Source organism: Chlamydomonas reinhardtii, chromosome 6 (genome assembly GCF_000002595.2).
Source record: "Chlamydomonas reinhardtii strain CC-503 cw92 mt+ chromosome 6, whole genome shotgun sequence".
Taxonomy (NCBI): domain Eukaryota; kingdom Viridiplantae; phylum Chlorophyta; class Chlorophyceae; order Chlamydomonadales; family Chlamydomonadaceae; genus Chlamydomonas; species Chlamydomonas reinhardtii.
In genome coordinates this window covers 593,246-608,860 of record NC_057009.1, presented here as the reverse complement: position 1 = coordinate 608,860, position 15,615 = coordinate 593,246, and the positions used below count along the sequence as shown (strand labels likewise).

At 61.0% G+C, this 15,615-nt stretch overlaps 2 protein-coding genes across 2 annotated transcripts; both read left to right on the top strand.

Moving 5' to 3' along the window:
- Positions 1–62: 62 nt before the first annotated feature.
- CHLRE_06g253300v5 (uncharacterized protein) lies at positions 63–4,006 on the top strand. The gene is made up of 13 exons (XM_001696340.2): positions 63–230; positions 411–498; positions 612–644; positions 876–939; positions 1,112–1,138; positions 1,328–1,432; positions 1,530–1,659; positions 1,918–1,991; positions 2,136–2,206; positions 2,390–2,495; positions 2,820–2,855; positions 3,080–3,114; positions 3,312–4,006. Exons 1-13 carry the CDS (start codon positions 200–202, stop codon positions 3,505–3,507), a joined length of 996 nt encoding a protein of 331 aa, XP_001696392.1. The 5' UTR covers positions 63–199; the 3' UTR covers positions 3,508–4,006.
- A 46-nt stretch (positions 4,007–4,052) lies between these two features.
- On the top strand, positions 4,053–8,040 carry CHLRE_06g253250v5 (uncharacterized protein). Its single transcript, XM_043062631.1, has 8 exons — positions 4,053–4,227; positions 4,404–4,532; positions 4,777–4,866; positions 5,012–5,152; positions 5,331–5,927; positions 6,102–6,459; positions 6,660–7,090; positions 7,287–8,040. Exons 1-8 carry the CDS (start codon positions 4,198–4,200, stop codon positions 7,599–7,601), a joined length of 2,091 nt encoding a protein of 696 aa, XP_042923337.1. The 5' UTR covers positions 4,053–4,197; the 3' UTR covers positions 7,602–8,040.
- The last annotated feature ends 7,575 nt before the right edge of the window (positions 8,041–15,615 follow it).

Here is a 15,615-nt window from a genome sequence, read left to right as displayed (position 1 = left end):
GGAACCCGATGGAATTGACCTCCGCAAAGTTCGCGCCCTGCTTCTGTGTTTACTTTGATTCAGTACATTTCGACTTGCGAGATAGTGAGCAGCCGCGCACGGTGCCGCGTACTGTGTGCTCACCTTTGTTTACTGTGCTTGAGACACTGGCTCTTGCACAGAGCCCCCATACAACTGTTGCGCTATATCATAGCCTAGGATGGAGTGGACGACAATAGAATCGGACCCAGGTGCGGACCCAGGATCTCCATGCCGCATGCCTTGGTGCTGGGCCTCGAATGCAGCGACCTACATACATGCAGCACTGTAGCATAGTCGAATGAAGGGGGAAGGGATTTGTTATTGGAGGGGAGTGGATTCAGGGACACGCCACGCTGTCTACGCTGTACTTGCTCGCATGCTGTCTGCAGGCGTCTTTACGGAGCTCATAGAGAACATTGGCGTCAAAGGCGTTCAAGTAGAGGAGCTATGGTCACTTGACCAGCTTAGAGAGCTCAGGTACACTATCCAGCGTGCTGGACGCGTGTTGGACTGCAAATGACGAGTACCGCAACTGCCTCAGGCGCACAGGCGGTCCCTGCTGACAGACCCTTCTTGGCCATAAAACGCAGTCCTGTCTTTGGCCTGGTATTCCTATTCAAGTGGTAGGTGGCTGGTGCTGGCTAGGGACGTGGCCGCGTACGACACAACGCTTGTGATCAAGTACCGTGTGCGGCGGTGGTACGGCTTTGTTGGCGCATGTTGTGGGCGCTGTTTCCCTTGCTAGGCACAGCTGCGCTGCAGTGCGGAGCACTGATGTAGACGCCCGAGAGGGTTGCGGCTCACCACGGTGTCTGACTTGCGGTGGGGGCCGGAACACTGCTTACGCTTCACAGGAAAAAGGAGCCGGTCCGGCCGGCCACAACGACAGACGCGGGGCAGGTGTTCTTTGCCAAGCAGGTGGGCACAGTACCATACCTGCGGATGGTTCTCGGGATCGGGTGACTCTCGCTGCAGCTTGGGAGCTATAAACAACATTCAAACGACAACACGTGGAGCATTCGCACGTGAATTTCGCATGTCATCGCGACATACGTAGCGCGCTTCACTGATCCCTCTTGCCGATGTACAGGTCATCAGCAACGCGTGCGCAACCCAGGTGCGTTTTGGTTGTGTCCCAGTAGTCGTGGTACAGCGCGTTTAGCTGCATGGGCAGAAACCGGATGGTGATCCTTTGTTTCTCTGGATGATTGCCCGCGCTGTTTGTAACGCTTGACGGTTGCCCATGCTCGCCCCACCACTACTCATCATTGGTACGCCATCGTCCTCCCACCCGAACCCGCGCTAGGCTATCCTGAACATCTTGCTCAATGTGAAAGCTCCAGGATTGGACTTGGGCACGGAGCTGGCGAACTTGCGTGAGTTCGTCTCAGACTTCGACCCCACCATGAAGGTGCGTGATGTGGCGTAAACATTTGCAAGTGGCCGCTGTAAAACAGGATGGTAAGATGCATCGGAAACCATACATGGGGGTCTGCGTGACCGTGCAGGGCCTGGCCATCAGCAACAGTGACCTCATCCGGACTGCACACAACTCGTTCGCGCGTCCCGAGCCGCTGGTGCCTGACAATGACAAGGACGACGAGAAGAGTGGCGACGCCTACCACTTCATTAGCTACGGTGCGCGCAGGGTGGGAAATGGGGAAAGCGCCGAGCATGTGATCTGGGCGGCGGGTTCAGCGGCCTAGACGCGGCCTGTGCCTGTACGCCATACGTCCGTCGCTCCTGCAACGCCCCCATTTCGCAATCAGCCAGTCATAAATTGTCGCCGCCAAGCCTGCGTCATCTATCACTTCGTGTCGGGGGTCATGCACTCATGCGCCCCTGCATCCTGAATGTGCAGTGTTCACCGCACGTGCTCATGCTCACCGCGCGCAGTGCCGGTGGGCGGCAAACTGTTTGAGCTGGACGGCCTGCAGGAGGGCCCCATCGAGCTGTGCGACTGCACCGACGTAAGTGTGCAGGGCGTCTGCACTCTGCAGGGCAGCCGGCAACATGCGGCTAGTCTCTGTCACGTGCCATGCCTCCTGCAACCCCCTTGCCTCCCATTGACGTTGCATATCCCATGTTCCTCTGGTCCACACCTCTGTGCCCAGGACGACTGGCTGGACAAGGTCGGACCGCACATCACCGCCCGCATGGAGCGGTACGCGGCCAGCGAGATCAGGTGCGGAAGCGGGTGTGAGGTATAGGCCTATGGGGTAATGAAGTGCCTTGCTCATGCTGGCACAGTAGACAAGTGACCTTTCTTGGTTCTCGGTAGTCTTGGTGTAGGATCTACCGTACCGTAGGGTTTTCAGCTTACGCATCAACATTTGAGCCCCTGGGATCGTCCGCAAACATGCCGCAGGTTCAACCTGATGGCGCTAGTGGGCAACCGGGTCGACATCTTCAGCAGCCGCCTGGCGGCCGCCACGGCACAACGGGACCAGCTGGCGGCGGCAGCAGCAGCAGCGGTGAGTGGCTGGCTGCCTGCATCAGCGGCCGGCTGGCTGGGGAATTGTAAGGTCGCAAGTATGCTATGGGGGCATTGTGTCAGACGCATAGGCACCATGCATCCAGCTTCAGCAGCACCGAGGCTGCCGCCAACGGAACTCCAGAAACTCAAGGAAGCGAACGCAGTTGTTCATTTCGTAGCAACCGGTACTGACACCGGTTTGGGTTAGCAGCGCCGGACGCCGGCTACCCGGCTACCTGAAGCGGACGGGGCATACGGCATTTCTCTGAAGCGCCGCTGCGACGACTTACGGGAATGTGTGGGGCTCTCCCCTCGGCCGCAGGACGGCATGAGCGATGAAGACCTCGCCCACGCCCAGGTGCGCTGTGTACAGCCGCGCGTGTATCCGCGCGTGTGCATACCGTATGTGTTGAAACGGATAGGGTGTGTCCTGGGTGTTTGCTAGATGGTCCGATCAGCGACTGGGCTGGGTCGGAGGGCCGCAGTTCCACTCCGTTGTCCCCTGTGCGGGCATGTGTGTGAAGCTTCATTAGCTCAGGTAGGCACTGGTGTTCACACGGACGGCTTCCCCTGGTGGTGCAGGCCAAGTTGCTGGAGGCGGAGACCGAGGTGGCCAAGTACGTCGGGGCGGGGCAAAGGGGCAGAGGTGGCGCGGCATTGGTAACAGGAATGCGCCCCGTGACGCTGCATTGGTCACCATAGTTGCCATGGTATGCGCACGTAGTTGTTGGTCGGGGTCGTTGTGAGTTGCTCACGCCCCAGAAGGCCGAAAACGCTGTCGGTCACCCCAGCTTCCGCTCTGCACCATTCACAGCCTGCAGGAGGCGCTCGCAGCAGAGCAAGCCAAGCACCGCACGTGGCACGAGGAGAACGTACGCCGCAAGCACAATTACGTTCCATGTCTGTTCCAGCTCTTAAAGCTGATGGCTGCGCGAGGCCAGATGGGACCGCTGCTGGAGCGGGCGCGCCGGCCTGCAGCGGCCGGCGGAGGCAATGGTACGAAGCAGTGATGGCCGTCGTGGTCAGGCAGGTCTTGGGACGCGGGGAGCAGGTCAGCGCATGTTGGTGTACGTGGGGGCGTGTAGTCCACGCACGATCGGCGGCAATAGGATTGACACACTGTGTGGGCACGAGGTTGACGTAGGCACCCACCTCAGTTAGGGCACTGGTCAGCACGTCACGGCAGCGGTGTCGGTGAGGACGTGTGTCGTCGGAGTGCGCAGTGTGCCACCTGCCAAATCAGGAGCAAGTCGGGAGACGCGCGGTTATTGAGTGTCCGTTGCTGCACCTGCGCATGGCTTTATAAAGACGTAGACTTTCAATAGCGGAGGTTAGTTAACATTCGACAACGACTCCGTGGGGGTAAAACCAGTCCTTAAGTGGCCTACACTCATCTGCACAGCTCGCAGTGCTTGTCACATTTGGTTTGCGTCCATCACCGCTACAGTATAGCATTCAGTTTGCTGTGTAGGTTCATGCTGACACACTGTAATTCTGCCTTCGCGTTGGATTCGCAATAATTCTTTCGGTCTCACTGGACGCGCTGATTCGGTCGTTTCTTCCCCTTCCGAGCCTGCAAACTGAGTTCATACTGCTGGCATATAGGAAGTGCATACAGCGACGCAAAGCGAGCCCGAGCTAGGCGGCACCCAAGTTTGGCAACCAGGGCGCCCGTGGGCAAGGACGGCCCAACAAACTAAATGGCTCGCCCGGAAGATGAGCCCGAGAGGGTGAGGTCCGGGCTCATGTGTCGCGCGGAAGTCTCAGGGCGTCAAAATAGGCCATAAGAGCCGAACGCCGTCGTAAGCGAGTTCTCTCGTTTGTTGCACGTGTGGCCACATTGAATGTGGCGCCACCAGCCTTGTCGCACGGGCGGCTTCCCGTTTGATGGTACATGGTGCCCCAGGCGCGGGAGGCGGAGGCCGACGCTGAAGGAGCCGATGACGACTCAGACGAGGACTCGGATGAGAACAAGGGAAAAGTGCCAGTCAAGAGCAAGGGAAAGTCAAGACGGAAAGCGTCGGAGAAGCCCGAGGTGGGGGGCGTGGCGGTGTCCTGCTGGTTACCCCGTACGGTTACCCTGTCCTTGCTCTGGGGCAGCTTTCCTTTTATGCGGAGCTTGTAAACGTGAACGCATGAAGGGTTACTCTCGCTCCGCGTGTTGCACGCTCACGGAGTATATACAGTTGTGTGGTTCTGCCACCCGCAACATCCACTCCTCCGGCTAGCTCCAGCCGTGCGACGTGACTTCAGCGCCCATACCGCTCCTTTGGGAACAGGGCTCGGACCAGAAGCGCCAGGCCTTCTCCAAGCGCAAGCGAGGCCTAATCCTCAAGTCCTACCAGCTGTTTAAGCTAACAGACGCGCAGGTGGGCGTTGGAGAGCAACAAAGGTTGCGGTACTCGTTGCGCCATTCTTGGACACCGCCAGCTTTTTGCAGCTTGCCCGCGTGAAAATCTGTCTGCGCTTACATAGCTGTTGTATGCCCTAAAGTTTTTTTCGACGTGCGTGCAGGTGTTTGTGTTCATCGTGAACGACAAGGGCAGCTCGTGGGCATACGCCAGCCCCGGCTTTGCCCGCACACTGGGCTCGCCGCACCTGGCCCTCATGCGCGAGTTCGCGGGCCTGTCTACCACGCACCGCACCGCCACCGAGGTCAGCTGGGCCGCGGGGATGAGGGGCGGTCACAGCTGCAGGGCCTGCGAGCGGTCAGCTGCACATGCGTGTCCTCTGTAGCCGTGTGCCATTCCCCAGCAGGCCCTCCCAACTCGAGAAGGGCGTACTGCCGCTCGCACCCGTGCCAACTTTGCTAATCCAATCCCATTCGACCCAGATCATGCCGCACCCTAACCGCTCCGTGCACAACCGGGAAGAGGACGACCGGATGGACGACCGGCCCCAAGTGCTGCGCAACAACATGGTGCTGGAGGCCAGCGGCCAGGCCGCCGCCGCCGCCACCGCCCTTTCCAGCACCCTAGCCGAGTACGATCGCGTCGCCGGAGTGGCGGCCGGGCCAGGAGCAGGCGGGGGTGGTGGCCGCGTCAACATCGCCCTGGCAGCGGCGAATGCCGCCGCAGCGGCCGCAGCTGCCGGCGGTCCCAGTGTCGCTGGTGCTGCCGCGGGCGCGCAGCGGGTGTCGCCAGAGGCGGATGGGGCGGTGGCGGCTGTGCAGCCGCAAGAAGTCGCCGACCGGGGCGCGGGTGCGGTTGCCGTGAACGGCACCGGCGACTCGGGCGCGGGTGCGGGTAACGGGACCGACCCACCAGGGGTTGTCTCGACCATGCAGCCGCCGCAAGGGCCGCCTCCGGTTCGGCAGCAGCAGCCCAACGCGGATCCAGTCATCGGACCTGCAGCCAGCGCACGCGCTGCTGCCGCGGCACCCGGTGCCGGCCCAGCGGCGCGACCGAGCGCCAGGTTTACCATCTCACCGGTAGGTAGTGAATGTGGACGTCTGCGGCAACCTGCACCAATCGTCGTTGTTGGCAGCCTGGCATTGCTGGCACTGAATGCCCCTCAGGCCCGTTCATGCTATACGCGCACCAGGTTAGCACGTCCCCCATGACCTTACCTGAATGCGCTCTCCCACCGCATTTGTTCATCGCAGCTCTCGGCGCACGTCCTGGACGAGCTCGCGGCGGCGCGTGAGGATGACGGCGCAGGTGCTGGTGCGCCTGGGCCGGGTGACGCAGGGGCCGCAGGCGGGGGAGGCGACACCATCATCACGCCTTCCGGCCGCCGCCTGGCCGCAGCGATAGGGGTGGCGCTGGGCCCAGCGGAGGCTGCGCTTGCTGGAGCTGCCGCTGCTGCCGCTGCAGGCGGGGCTGCTGGTGCTGGGGTGCAGGAAGACGCGGGCGAGCCGATGGACATGGCGCCGCCGCCGCCCCAACCACCGCCGCCGCCGCCGCCGCCACCTCCGTCGGGGCGTGCGGCAGGCTTCCCACCGCCTGCCAAGCAGCCGAGATGTGAGTTGCTTGTTCACCTTTCTGAGGAGAAGCGGGTACTGGCTACTCGTGCTTCGTGGCGTCCATGCCAATGCCGGAGTACGGACACACGGTATCTCCGCCTAGCGCCTTGGTTGCCGCGTTTTTGCTTACTAGTACTGCTGGAGGCTGGCAGGCGCGCTCCTTACGCGGTGGTGCCCTGCATGCATTGAACTGCGCAGTTGCGGAGCCCTTTGCTCCATCGCCTCAGCCAATGCACCCGCCGCCGCCGGCCAACCGCCGCGGGCCAGGGCATGCGCTGCTGCCTCCGCCGCGACCGCCGCTGCACCGCATGGGCCCAGGCGCCGGCGGTGACTACGGCTTCCGCGCGCCACTGCCTCCGCACCCGCACCCGCACGCCTACCGCCATGTCGCCCACGATCCGCACATGGACGCCGATGACCTCGCAACGGGACCGGGCCACGGGCCGGGGGCGCTGATGGGTAGCCTGCACCACGGCGCCAGGCACATTCTGCGCGGCCTCGGCGGCAGCGGTGGCGGTGGGTTCATGCGGCCGCCGCCGCCACAGGCGCCGCAGCCGCAGGCGCGGGCCACCTCCCACGCCACGGTGTCCGGATCGTCCGTGCAGCAGGACCCGTTCATGTTTGGCCAGGTGCGACCCAGGGTCCGAGCAAGACTGGCCATGGCATGGGGACTGGCGACGGGTCGGGACCAGGCCGACCGCAATGCATCCAGGATGCAGCGTCCAAAGCACCCATCCATTTTTCATCTTCGTTGCGCGCGCGTGTCTGTTAGCGACGCATGCTCGCCTGCCTCCAAACCATATGTGGCCTGACTCCCACACACAGTTGGTGCAAGGCAGCGACGGCCAGCTGTACCGCGTGCTGCAAGAGCTCAACGATGGCGAGGAGTACGACGTGGACGTGCCCGGCTCGGTGCTGGGCGGTGTGACCGGGGGCGGCGGCGGGGGCTCCGTGGCGGCGCACGCACTCGCGCTGTCCAGCGCTACGGTGGCGGGCCTCAGCGAGGATGAGGCCAACGCCGCCGCCGAGCTGTCGGCGCTGGCGGGGCGCACCGTGAGCAACAGTAGCGTCATGCAGCATGGCGGCGGGTACATGGAGGGAGGCATGATGGGACCGGGGGCGGGCAGGCGGGGCGGGTGAGGCGCTGGCGCCCGTTCCCTTACTGTGGGTCATTTGCAGGGTTGTGCTTGGTATGTGAAGGACGCATACAATACTTTTCCCCGTTGAGGCCGGCCGGTGTCTGGTTAGCGGTCTTTGCTGGCAAGCATAGCACTGCACAGTATGTGGTAGGCCGCAGCAGCGAGGATGTTGTGGCTGGAGGATTTCCTGCCGTTTGGTTGCCCTGTGGTGGCTGTGCTTGTGCTTGACAGCTGGACGCGACTGGACACATGGCGGGCCATGCCTGTACAAACCAGCCCCGGCTATGTCCGGGAGATGAGGCAGACGCTTGCGGCCTCAGACTAAAGACGTGGCGTGGGCTCAGCCCACCTTTCCCTTGCGAGGGGAACCGCATTTCTGGTCAGGAACTCCGAAGTTATCAGCTTTAGGTGTTTTGCTTACGGTGTAAGGACCAAATGTGCTTACAAGCGGTCCGCCTCCGCTGTGACGCAAGCACTACCACTGGTGCCTTCGTAATGTCCAAACAGTGTGTTGCCGCTGCGGAAATGCCGCGTGACGAGTCACCCGCCCCGCCCCCGGTTGCATGCATTTTACAGCCCGAGGAGATACGGCCCCAAGCGACAATCCCAATCTCTCAAAACCGACAATAGCCTCCACTCATGCCTTAAGCAGCCTTGCAACTCACTTGCGGCCCGCAGCGGCCTTCTAACTACGGCCTCCTGGCTCGGGCCTTACAGTTCCCGATAACCCCACCAAGTCCGCCGTGCCCGCCCAAGCCCGCCCGTGTTGAGGTTGCACTAGTGGCCGAAAGTGCTGCCAGTACTGGGTGTGTCGCATGCATGTAGCGCCTAACAGCAGAGTCCAGACAACCACGCCGCGGCGCCCACGGGTACCACCACATTACTCCGCGGCGGCGCCAGGGGGGCGGGTGGGTTGTCACGCAGAGGGACGATCCGACAAGAAAAGGTGGCTCTCCCTTGCAAGGGAAAAGTGGTCCTCCGTCTGAGGCCGAAGGTTCCGATACCAGCCTCATCTCCCGGACATAGCCGGGGTCGGTTTGTGCAGGCACCGCCCGCCATATGTGCCCAGTCGCGCCCAGCTATCAAGCACTAGTGCAGCAGGCAGCAGGCCAACCAGACAGCAAGGACAACACCCCTGCCGCTGCAGCCGACTGCCCGCTACGCCATGCTCGTCAGCACAGGTCGCTGACCAGACAACACCGGCAGGTCTCAACCTGTGCGCCGGCGCCGCTTTGAAGGCGGCTCCTCCTCCACCTGGCCTTGCCTGCCCCCTCTGCTCCGAACATGCGCGCCGCCACTGCCGCTGGGCCGCCACTGCCGCTGGGCCGCTGGCGCAGCCAGTCCGCACTGCTCCCGCCACTTGGTGTCGCAGACCGCGCAGTGGAAGGCGGGGTCCGTTCGGCAGACGACGAAGTGCTGCAGGAAGTCCAGCAGGCGGTACCGAAGGGGCGTGGCCACAAAATCCACCTTGAACCTAATTGCTGCGAGCGTTGCCTCGTCCTCGCAAACGCTTCGCAGCGACACCTTACGGGTGCTAGTTCGAACCATGATGAAGCGTTAGGGGTGTGGGAGCCGGCCCACACCCCTAACACGGGCAAGGTTGGGCGGACTAAACGAATTGTTTGGCCTGTGCTACGGCTACAAGGGTGCGAACTGCGAAGGGGGCTTAAAGTTTGAAGTCAACTGGCAACTCTTCCTTTGTGGAATCCGCGGGACAGGGCTGCTTTCCTTGCGACCTCGCGACCTCGCGAAACTCAAGATGTCCATGGACTCGTGTAACACGGGCCTGCTCGACTTAGGCAGGGTTTGTGTCGGCAAGCTTAGTACGCTAAGCGACGCTTCCGCTGGCATCACGATATGCCCAATAACATATTAAGTAGTGTAGATTCTCTACGATTACAGAGCGTAGTATTTGGACCGCACGTCTACTACGTCGACTACGCACGTGATCCATCTCTGTACGGGCCTTGCTGAGCCCAAGGTACCAATCGGTCGGGCCGCTTCCCACCGGTTCCATTCATGTATTCGAGTTCCTCTTGGGGGATAACCAAGCTAGTCTACAGTCCCTCGGTGGGCCGAAGGTCCGCAAGGTTCCTGAGGTAAGCTCGCTCGGTTATGATCACAAGTAACTAGAGCCGGCGTTACAACTCGCGAGGTTGCTTCTCGCTCCAGCCGAGTTTTCCCTGCCGCGTATTTTTCTACAATAGGCAACCCGGGTTCACTCGGGGCGTGCCCATACACGCCGCACCGTCCAAAGACCAAACCTTGCCTAAGGCTTCTACATGACATATGTATGTTATGACTAGTTGTTTTAAGCCCTGGCGCGGCCTCCCCGCTCGCCGAGCTCGCGAAATGCAGCGACATGCCCCGACAATGTGCACGAAGAGCTGCTTTTAGCCCTCGCAAAGCCTTGAGCTCCCATTCTTATAGCTGAAAGTAGACACGGCATCAATCACGGTTCGAAGAAATGGCTCCTCGAGGGACCTCGGTCGCGAAACTGCCGGTCTGCAGAGCCTCACATTTTGCCCCGGGATACATTCCAATGCAATATTGGGTGTCTAAATAACATATTGAGTGAGTTACTGCTCTCTCCAGCACACTTTGGCCCGATTGGACTGACACGCGCCCATCGGGCACATGGCTGGCGGGCCAAAACCCGCCCATTTCGACCTCAGGCGAGCGCGGACCGCCCTCCCACTTGACCAGCAAGTCATTCCTACATGCACGGAGGGGCTGAGAGCGTGGGGGACTCAGGGGAGACCAGTTTGGCCATGGGGACCCCCTATCCGCCCCCATGACCCTCCGCACGGGAAGGGCCGTACGGCAGTGGTAGTACTGAATCTGTGGGGGGTAGGTAAGGTACGTCGGACTGTACTACCACGACTAAACACGGGTCCAAAGGTTGTGCAGTTTTGGGACGGTGCCCCAAACTGAAGTGAACCCGGGTTGACAATAGGGAATAAATAATACGTGGCGCTCGCGGTTTGTTCCAGTATGGTACTTTTTGCAGACGCAAGCACGATCCGAAAATACAGTGCAGAAGCACAACGGCAGATAAAGCGCCGTGTGCTCCTGACGCCTACAAGATCCAGCTCGGTCCCGGCCCATGCAGACACGTACCCGAGCGTCCTGCGCCGTGCGTGACTTTAACGCAACACGGCAGGTACGTCGCAATGATCGATGCTCATTGTTGTGTTCACGATCTAAGCCCCCCCCCCCCCCGGCTAGGCGTGGCTGGGGGGCTGGCCGTCCCTTCGGTCCGGCCTTGCCCCTGGGTTGGCTTGCCCCTTCCCCCGAAGGGGGAGGGGCGGAAGCCATTGCGGTCGCATCGAGTCCCCAGGCGGGCCCCCCTCGGTTATGACAGTTTTACCTTGAGTTATTTTGGGGAAACCCGAACGTAGCCAGAGTTCTTGTGCAAATAATACGCCTTTCAACTTGTCCCAAGCGATGCATAACTTTGCGGAAACGCGAGGAAGACGTAAGGCTAGAGGCGAAGGGATTGGAGGATCTTGGCGCTCGATAGCGCCATCGGGTTGCGATTCTTGTCAGTCACGGACTTGTGGTAGACAATGATACCTCAAGGCAATAAACAATTGACAGAGATGGTGAGTGCGAAGCGCCGACGACCCTAAATGCGTGGTCGTTCTCCAGAGCGCGATTTCGAATGTGAAATTTATATACAGAATCGACCCCGCATTTCGGGTCGTCGGCGAAGCGCATGCGCCCTCGCCGATCGGCAAAAGCAGCGGCGCCGTTTGCTTCTCGATGCATCAGCAGCGCTGATTTTTGTGGTATCAACGGTGCATACTATCGTGGTGGCGATTTCGCGAAATCATGTGCAACATCTCGGGGCCCCCACCGTGGCCCCCGCCCCGCCCGCGCGCTCTCGCTTTGGCTCACCAGCGCGCTTGTGTTCACCGGCGCCTCCCCGCACAGTCCGGGCATCCCTCCCCCAGCACCCCCATCCCGTTCGCACAACTGCACGCTGAAATGGACGTTTGGAATGAGCCCATAGCCGATAGCTCGGCTCAGGGGCTAAGTTCCCGGCATACTTGGCCTTGCAACGGTGCGCAATGGGACAGAGGGGAGGGGGCAAGCCGGGGTACTGCGTAGCGGTAGGTGTTTGCACATGTAGGGTGTGAAAGTACTTGGGACACTGGCATTCGCTGCACATTTGCACGCGGGCTGCATGTGTAGGGACGACCAGCTACGCCGGGGGCCGGAGGGATGGGTGGGTGGACAGCCGCAATTCGCATGCTGACACATTGCCGCAGGGGGGGCTTCGCATAAGCACGCGAGCATTGACTCGAAATCTACATACTCTACATATGCCGCGGCTGTGGGCGAGCCGCTGCGCCGGGGGGGGATGGGGGGATGGGAGGGTGAACTACTGCAACTGAGCATCCGTGACATTTGTAGCGCTCCCGGCCGCGCGACGTTTTTGCGCCTATTGTGTAACACGGCATTGGGCGACATCATTTGCGTCAAAGGATGCGAGCCAGGCGCGTGGACTCCAGACTTGGGGGCCCATCCCGCGCTCCGAGCAGGCCGTCGCCTCCATAGGAGCCCCTCTGAATACACATTCGCTACGCTCAACCAAATCCATCGCCAGCGCTCCCAGGGCGGCCGTATCCGCTGCGTCCGGCATGTTACGGCGCGCGAAATTCCGACATTCCGCTCCGCCGACCTGCGCTCAGAGAAGCCCGCCAGCGCGCATATGCTGTCCACATCACACCCGCATCAGCAGCGGCGCTGAGAACGGCGTCCCATCGCTCCAGGGAAGGAGCTGTTCAGACTCGACCATGCCTCGGGGGGGGGGATAACTAGACTCATCTCCACTGCGCTGCGATAAGTCAGCGCATATCTTGTCCCCTGCAAGGGGAACCGCATTTCTTGTCAGGAATTCCAAAGTTATCAGCTTTAGGTGTTTGCTTGTCGCCGTCGCGTCATCCCAAAAGGAGTATTCGTTGCGGGCGTGCGCGGCGGCGGCCTCCCAACCCATACACAGCCCTCTGGAGATGACGCCACCGGCGATACCGGCCGATCCAGTGGCTTCAGTGTGTCGAGTACCGTGTGCCTTGCCACCCCGCTAACGCACCTGCCCCCACCCGGCCGGCAGCCGCCGCCCCGTGCGGCTGCCGGTTTCATGACGGGTGTGGGGAACCGCAATGCGGTCCGCATCCGTCACCTGCTTGCTGTTTGCACCCCTTGCCTCCTTGTCTGCGTTTGCTCGCGTCCCTTGCCGCCCCTTCGGAGGATTCGTTTGTGTTTGCTGCTTGTGGCTTCCTGGTGTCGCACGGCATGCACCGCACGCGCCCATGCCGACCGCAGTGCGACCGGGATGAGCCATGCAGAGATCGCGCTGTCGTTACCAGGGGAGGGTCGTTACTTCCTCGGCCGCCCGGCGCACTTGCTCATTTAACCGCATCCATCACTTCCCTGTACCTCGTGTGCTTCGTTTCAGGGTTGCGTAGTTCGTAGTACGCGTACTATGTACTACGTACTGTACTACGTACTGTACGCTGCCCTCGTCGGCTAGTACGTTGGAAAATACGTTGTGCTGGGGAAACCAGCGGGGTGGGCCGTGGCAGCGCCGTGGCGGGCGAGGGGCGCGAGGGGTGCCTGGCAAGGGTGTCCGCCGAAGTTCGCGAACCATGGCTGCTCTCCGCAATGCAGCTGTGTTTTTGGGCTGAGCCCCCCCAGCGAAGCGTTCCAGGGGGGGGGCGAAGCCCCCCAGGAACACCCCTGTCCGTGGCTGGTGGCTGCGTGGCTGCGTGCGTCGGCAAAACATAGCATACTGGCACAAACTGCGACTGCTACGTATTAGTATTTGTTAATGCCTATTGCATGTAAATAGGTGGCAGAGAAAATTCGGGCGGAGCGAGAAGTGCCTTCGCGCGTCCATGGAAATTGACTTTCGCGAGGTCGCGAGGAAAGCATCCGGTGCCCGCCGATATGCAGTCTATAAGGCAAACTATGTTGGCGGCAAGCAAAGCGGGGAAGTATATTGAAAGTCTTTGAGCGACTTGCGCTGCCATGCCTGCCAACGCGCCAGAATGCCGAGAAGCCCCGAGGTCGCCCCCGCCCCGCGCCTAGCCCTTTGAGCGTGGGGCGCCGGGGAGGTGTTGAGTATGGCAGGAGGCGAAAGAAATGCTTGGGGTGTTTGGGAACGTGACAAGGCACGCATGTGGCGCGGGAAATCCCGCACGACCCCAACCCGAGTGTCCCTAGCCGATGCGCCTGCGCGTCGTAGCGGCATTGAGGCTCTAACGGGGCGATACACGCCTATTAGCTCCCAAGCGTACGGGGGCTCAGCCCATTTTCCAGCTGTACAAAGCTGACACCCCTTGTCTTATAACAATATGAGTATAATAAGTTGAAGGAAATTCCGCTAGAAGACTATGGCCGCGCAAATCCAAATCACACCGATTCGGGCATGGTGCGGGCACGCGTGTCGTGTTTGCATCGGCTTTCCCCCCGGATTTCGTGGCCCAGCGTATTATGCAGCGTATTTTAACGTACTGTACTAGAAATCCTATTACGCTGTATTAATACGCGTATTATGGAGAGAGGGTCGCGTACTAGGCAACCCTGGGCGCCTCCCTTGCGGAGGAGACAAGGCACAGGCGGAGGAATGACACGAGCCGGTTTGGCATTTCCTAAGCGAACTCTTCCCGGGGTTGTTCCTTGTAAGTGCCTAAGCCCCAGGCTTGGTGGCAATGACTGGGAGACGAAGCTGGGTTAGTCGGCGTCCAAGAAAGAGTCGTGGCCTCGTGGGTGGAGGGTTCCGGGTTTCTAATTCCCAGGAGCCGTGAACACAGAACAGGGTGCAAGCAGGGCACAGCGATAGCGACATATTAGGCCTCTGTGAACTGAGTGGCAGTCACCGGGGACCAAGCGTGGCTGCGTGGATAGGCCGGCGAGACCTCAGGATTTGCCAGTAATTAAACAGGCAATGGCACGGATCAGTCGCCGACCCGGCGACCGCCACAGGTTTCACCGCGACCCAGGCCCGGCTCACCTTCCACAGGTACGATTGGCCTAGCAAGGTAACGCTTGATACTATCGAAGACCTTGCCTGGGCACCGACCCCTCGTTCAAGGGGGCGTGTCATCCCTGCTTCGTTTAGTCACCCCACGCAGCGCACAGCCACAGCGTAGCCCGGCTTGCGCACCATGTCCTCGAGGTTGCTTTGGGGTTGACGTTGCTTGCCTCGCGCCTAGCGCCATAGCTTCTACGCTGCAGTACATCACGCCTCCTGTCCCTCCCTCCCTCCCATACATGTCGTGCTGGGCACCGGTGGCGCTGGTGTTCTCCAGGTTGGTTTCGGGCGCATCCTTTCTGGTAGTCCCAACGCCAGCCCGGCCGCCGTCGTCCAGCCCAGCCATCCCAATACAGCCGCCACCTTCCGTCAGCCAGCCATGGGCGCGACCGTCCACAGCGTTTACCGTCGGTTACGAGGTAACATATGAATTCGCAACTTGCGCTACTGACTGCCTACTCTCGTGCCGCCTGCAAGCCCACTCCGCCATCCGCTCTGGTCTCCGTACGCATTAGTTCCGCAACAATCGTCAATAAAAGGACCAAATGTACTTACAAGCTGTCCGTTTGGAGGGACACAACCTATGCTGTGTGCTGGCTCCCACAGCCTCGAACCGTCACGCCCTATTACCTAACCGATTATCCCTTCGGTTAGGTCCTATTACCTGATCCGCGGCTGTCACCTGCGCCTGTGCACGGGATTCTACGTGCTGCTGCGTCCCTTGCGGGGCACGCATGACACGGGGCGCCCGGAGGGGGGAGGGGCAAGCCGGGGTACTGCGCAGCGGTAGGTGTTTAGGTGTCTGTTCGGGTGCCTCCGCCGGTCTGTCGTTCGGCTGCACCGTGCTGGTGTAGCGCCATAAGCTGCGGTTGGTGCCGCAAACAGCAGCTATGGTACGCAAGTGGCACGATGCAGGCTGCTGTTGGTGCAATTATGTATGCCGTGGCGTGCGCTTGCAATCAGCCGTACGCCA

Bases quoted from the DNA above. Each gene is read 5' to 3' on its own strand.
- CHLRE_06g253300v5 (XM_001696340.2), top strand. From the start codon at position 200: ATGGAGTGGACGACAATAGAATCGGACCCAG. The intron at 231-410 runs GTGCGGACCCAG...TGCTGTCTGCAG, and splicing joins GACAATAGAATCGGACCCAG to GCGTCTTTACGGAGCTCATA. The intron at 2,496-2,819 runs GTGAGTGGCTGG...CCTCGGCCGCAG, and splicing joins CGGCGGCAGCAGCAGCAGCG to GACGGCATGAGCGATGAAGA.
- CHLRE_06g253250v5 (XM_043062631.1), top strand. From the start codon at position 4,198: ATGGCTCGCCCGGAAGATGAGCCCGAGAGG. The intron at 4,228-4,403 runs GTGAGGTCCGGG...ATGGTGCCCCAG, and splicing joins CGGAAGATGAGCCCGAGAGG to GCGCGGGAGGCGGAGGCCGA. The intron at 5,153-5,330 runs GTCAGCTGGGCC...CATTCGACCCAG, and splicing joins CGCACCGCACCGCCACCGAG to ATCATGCCGCACCCTAACCG.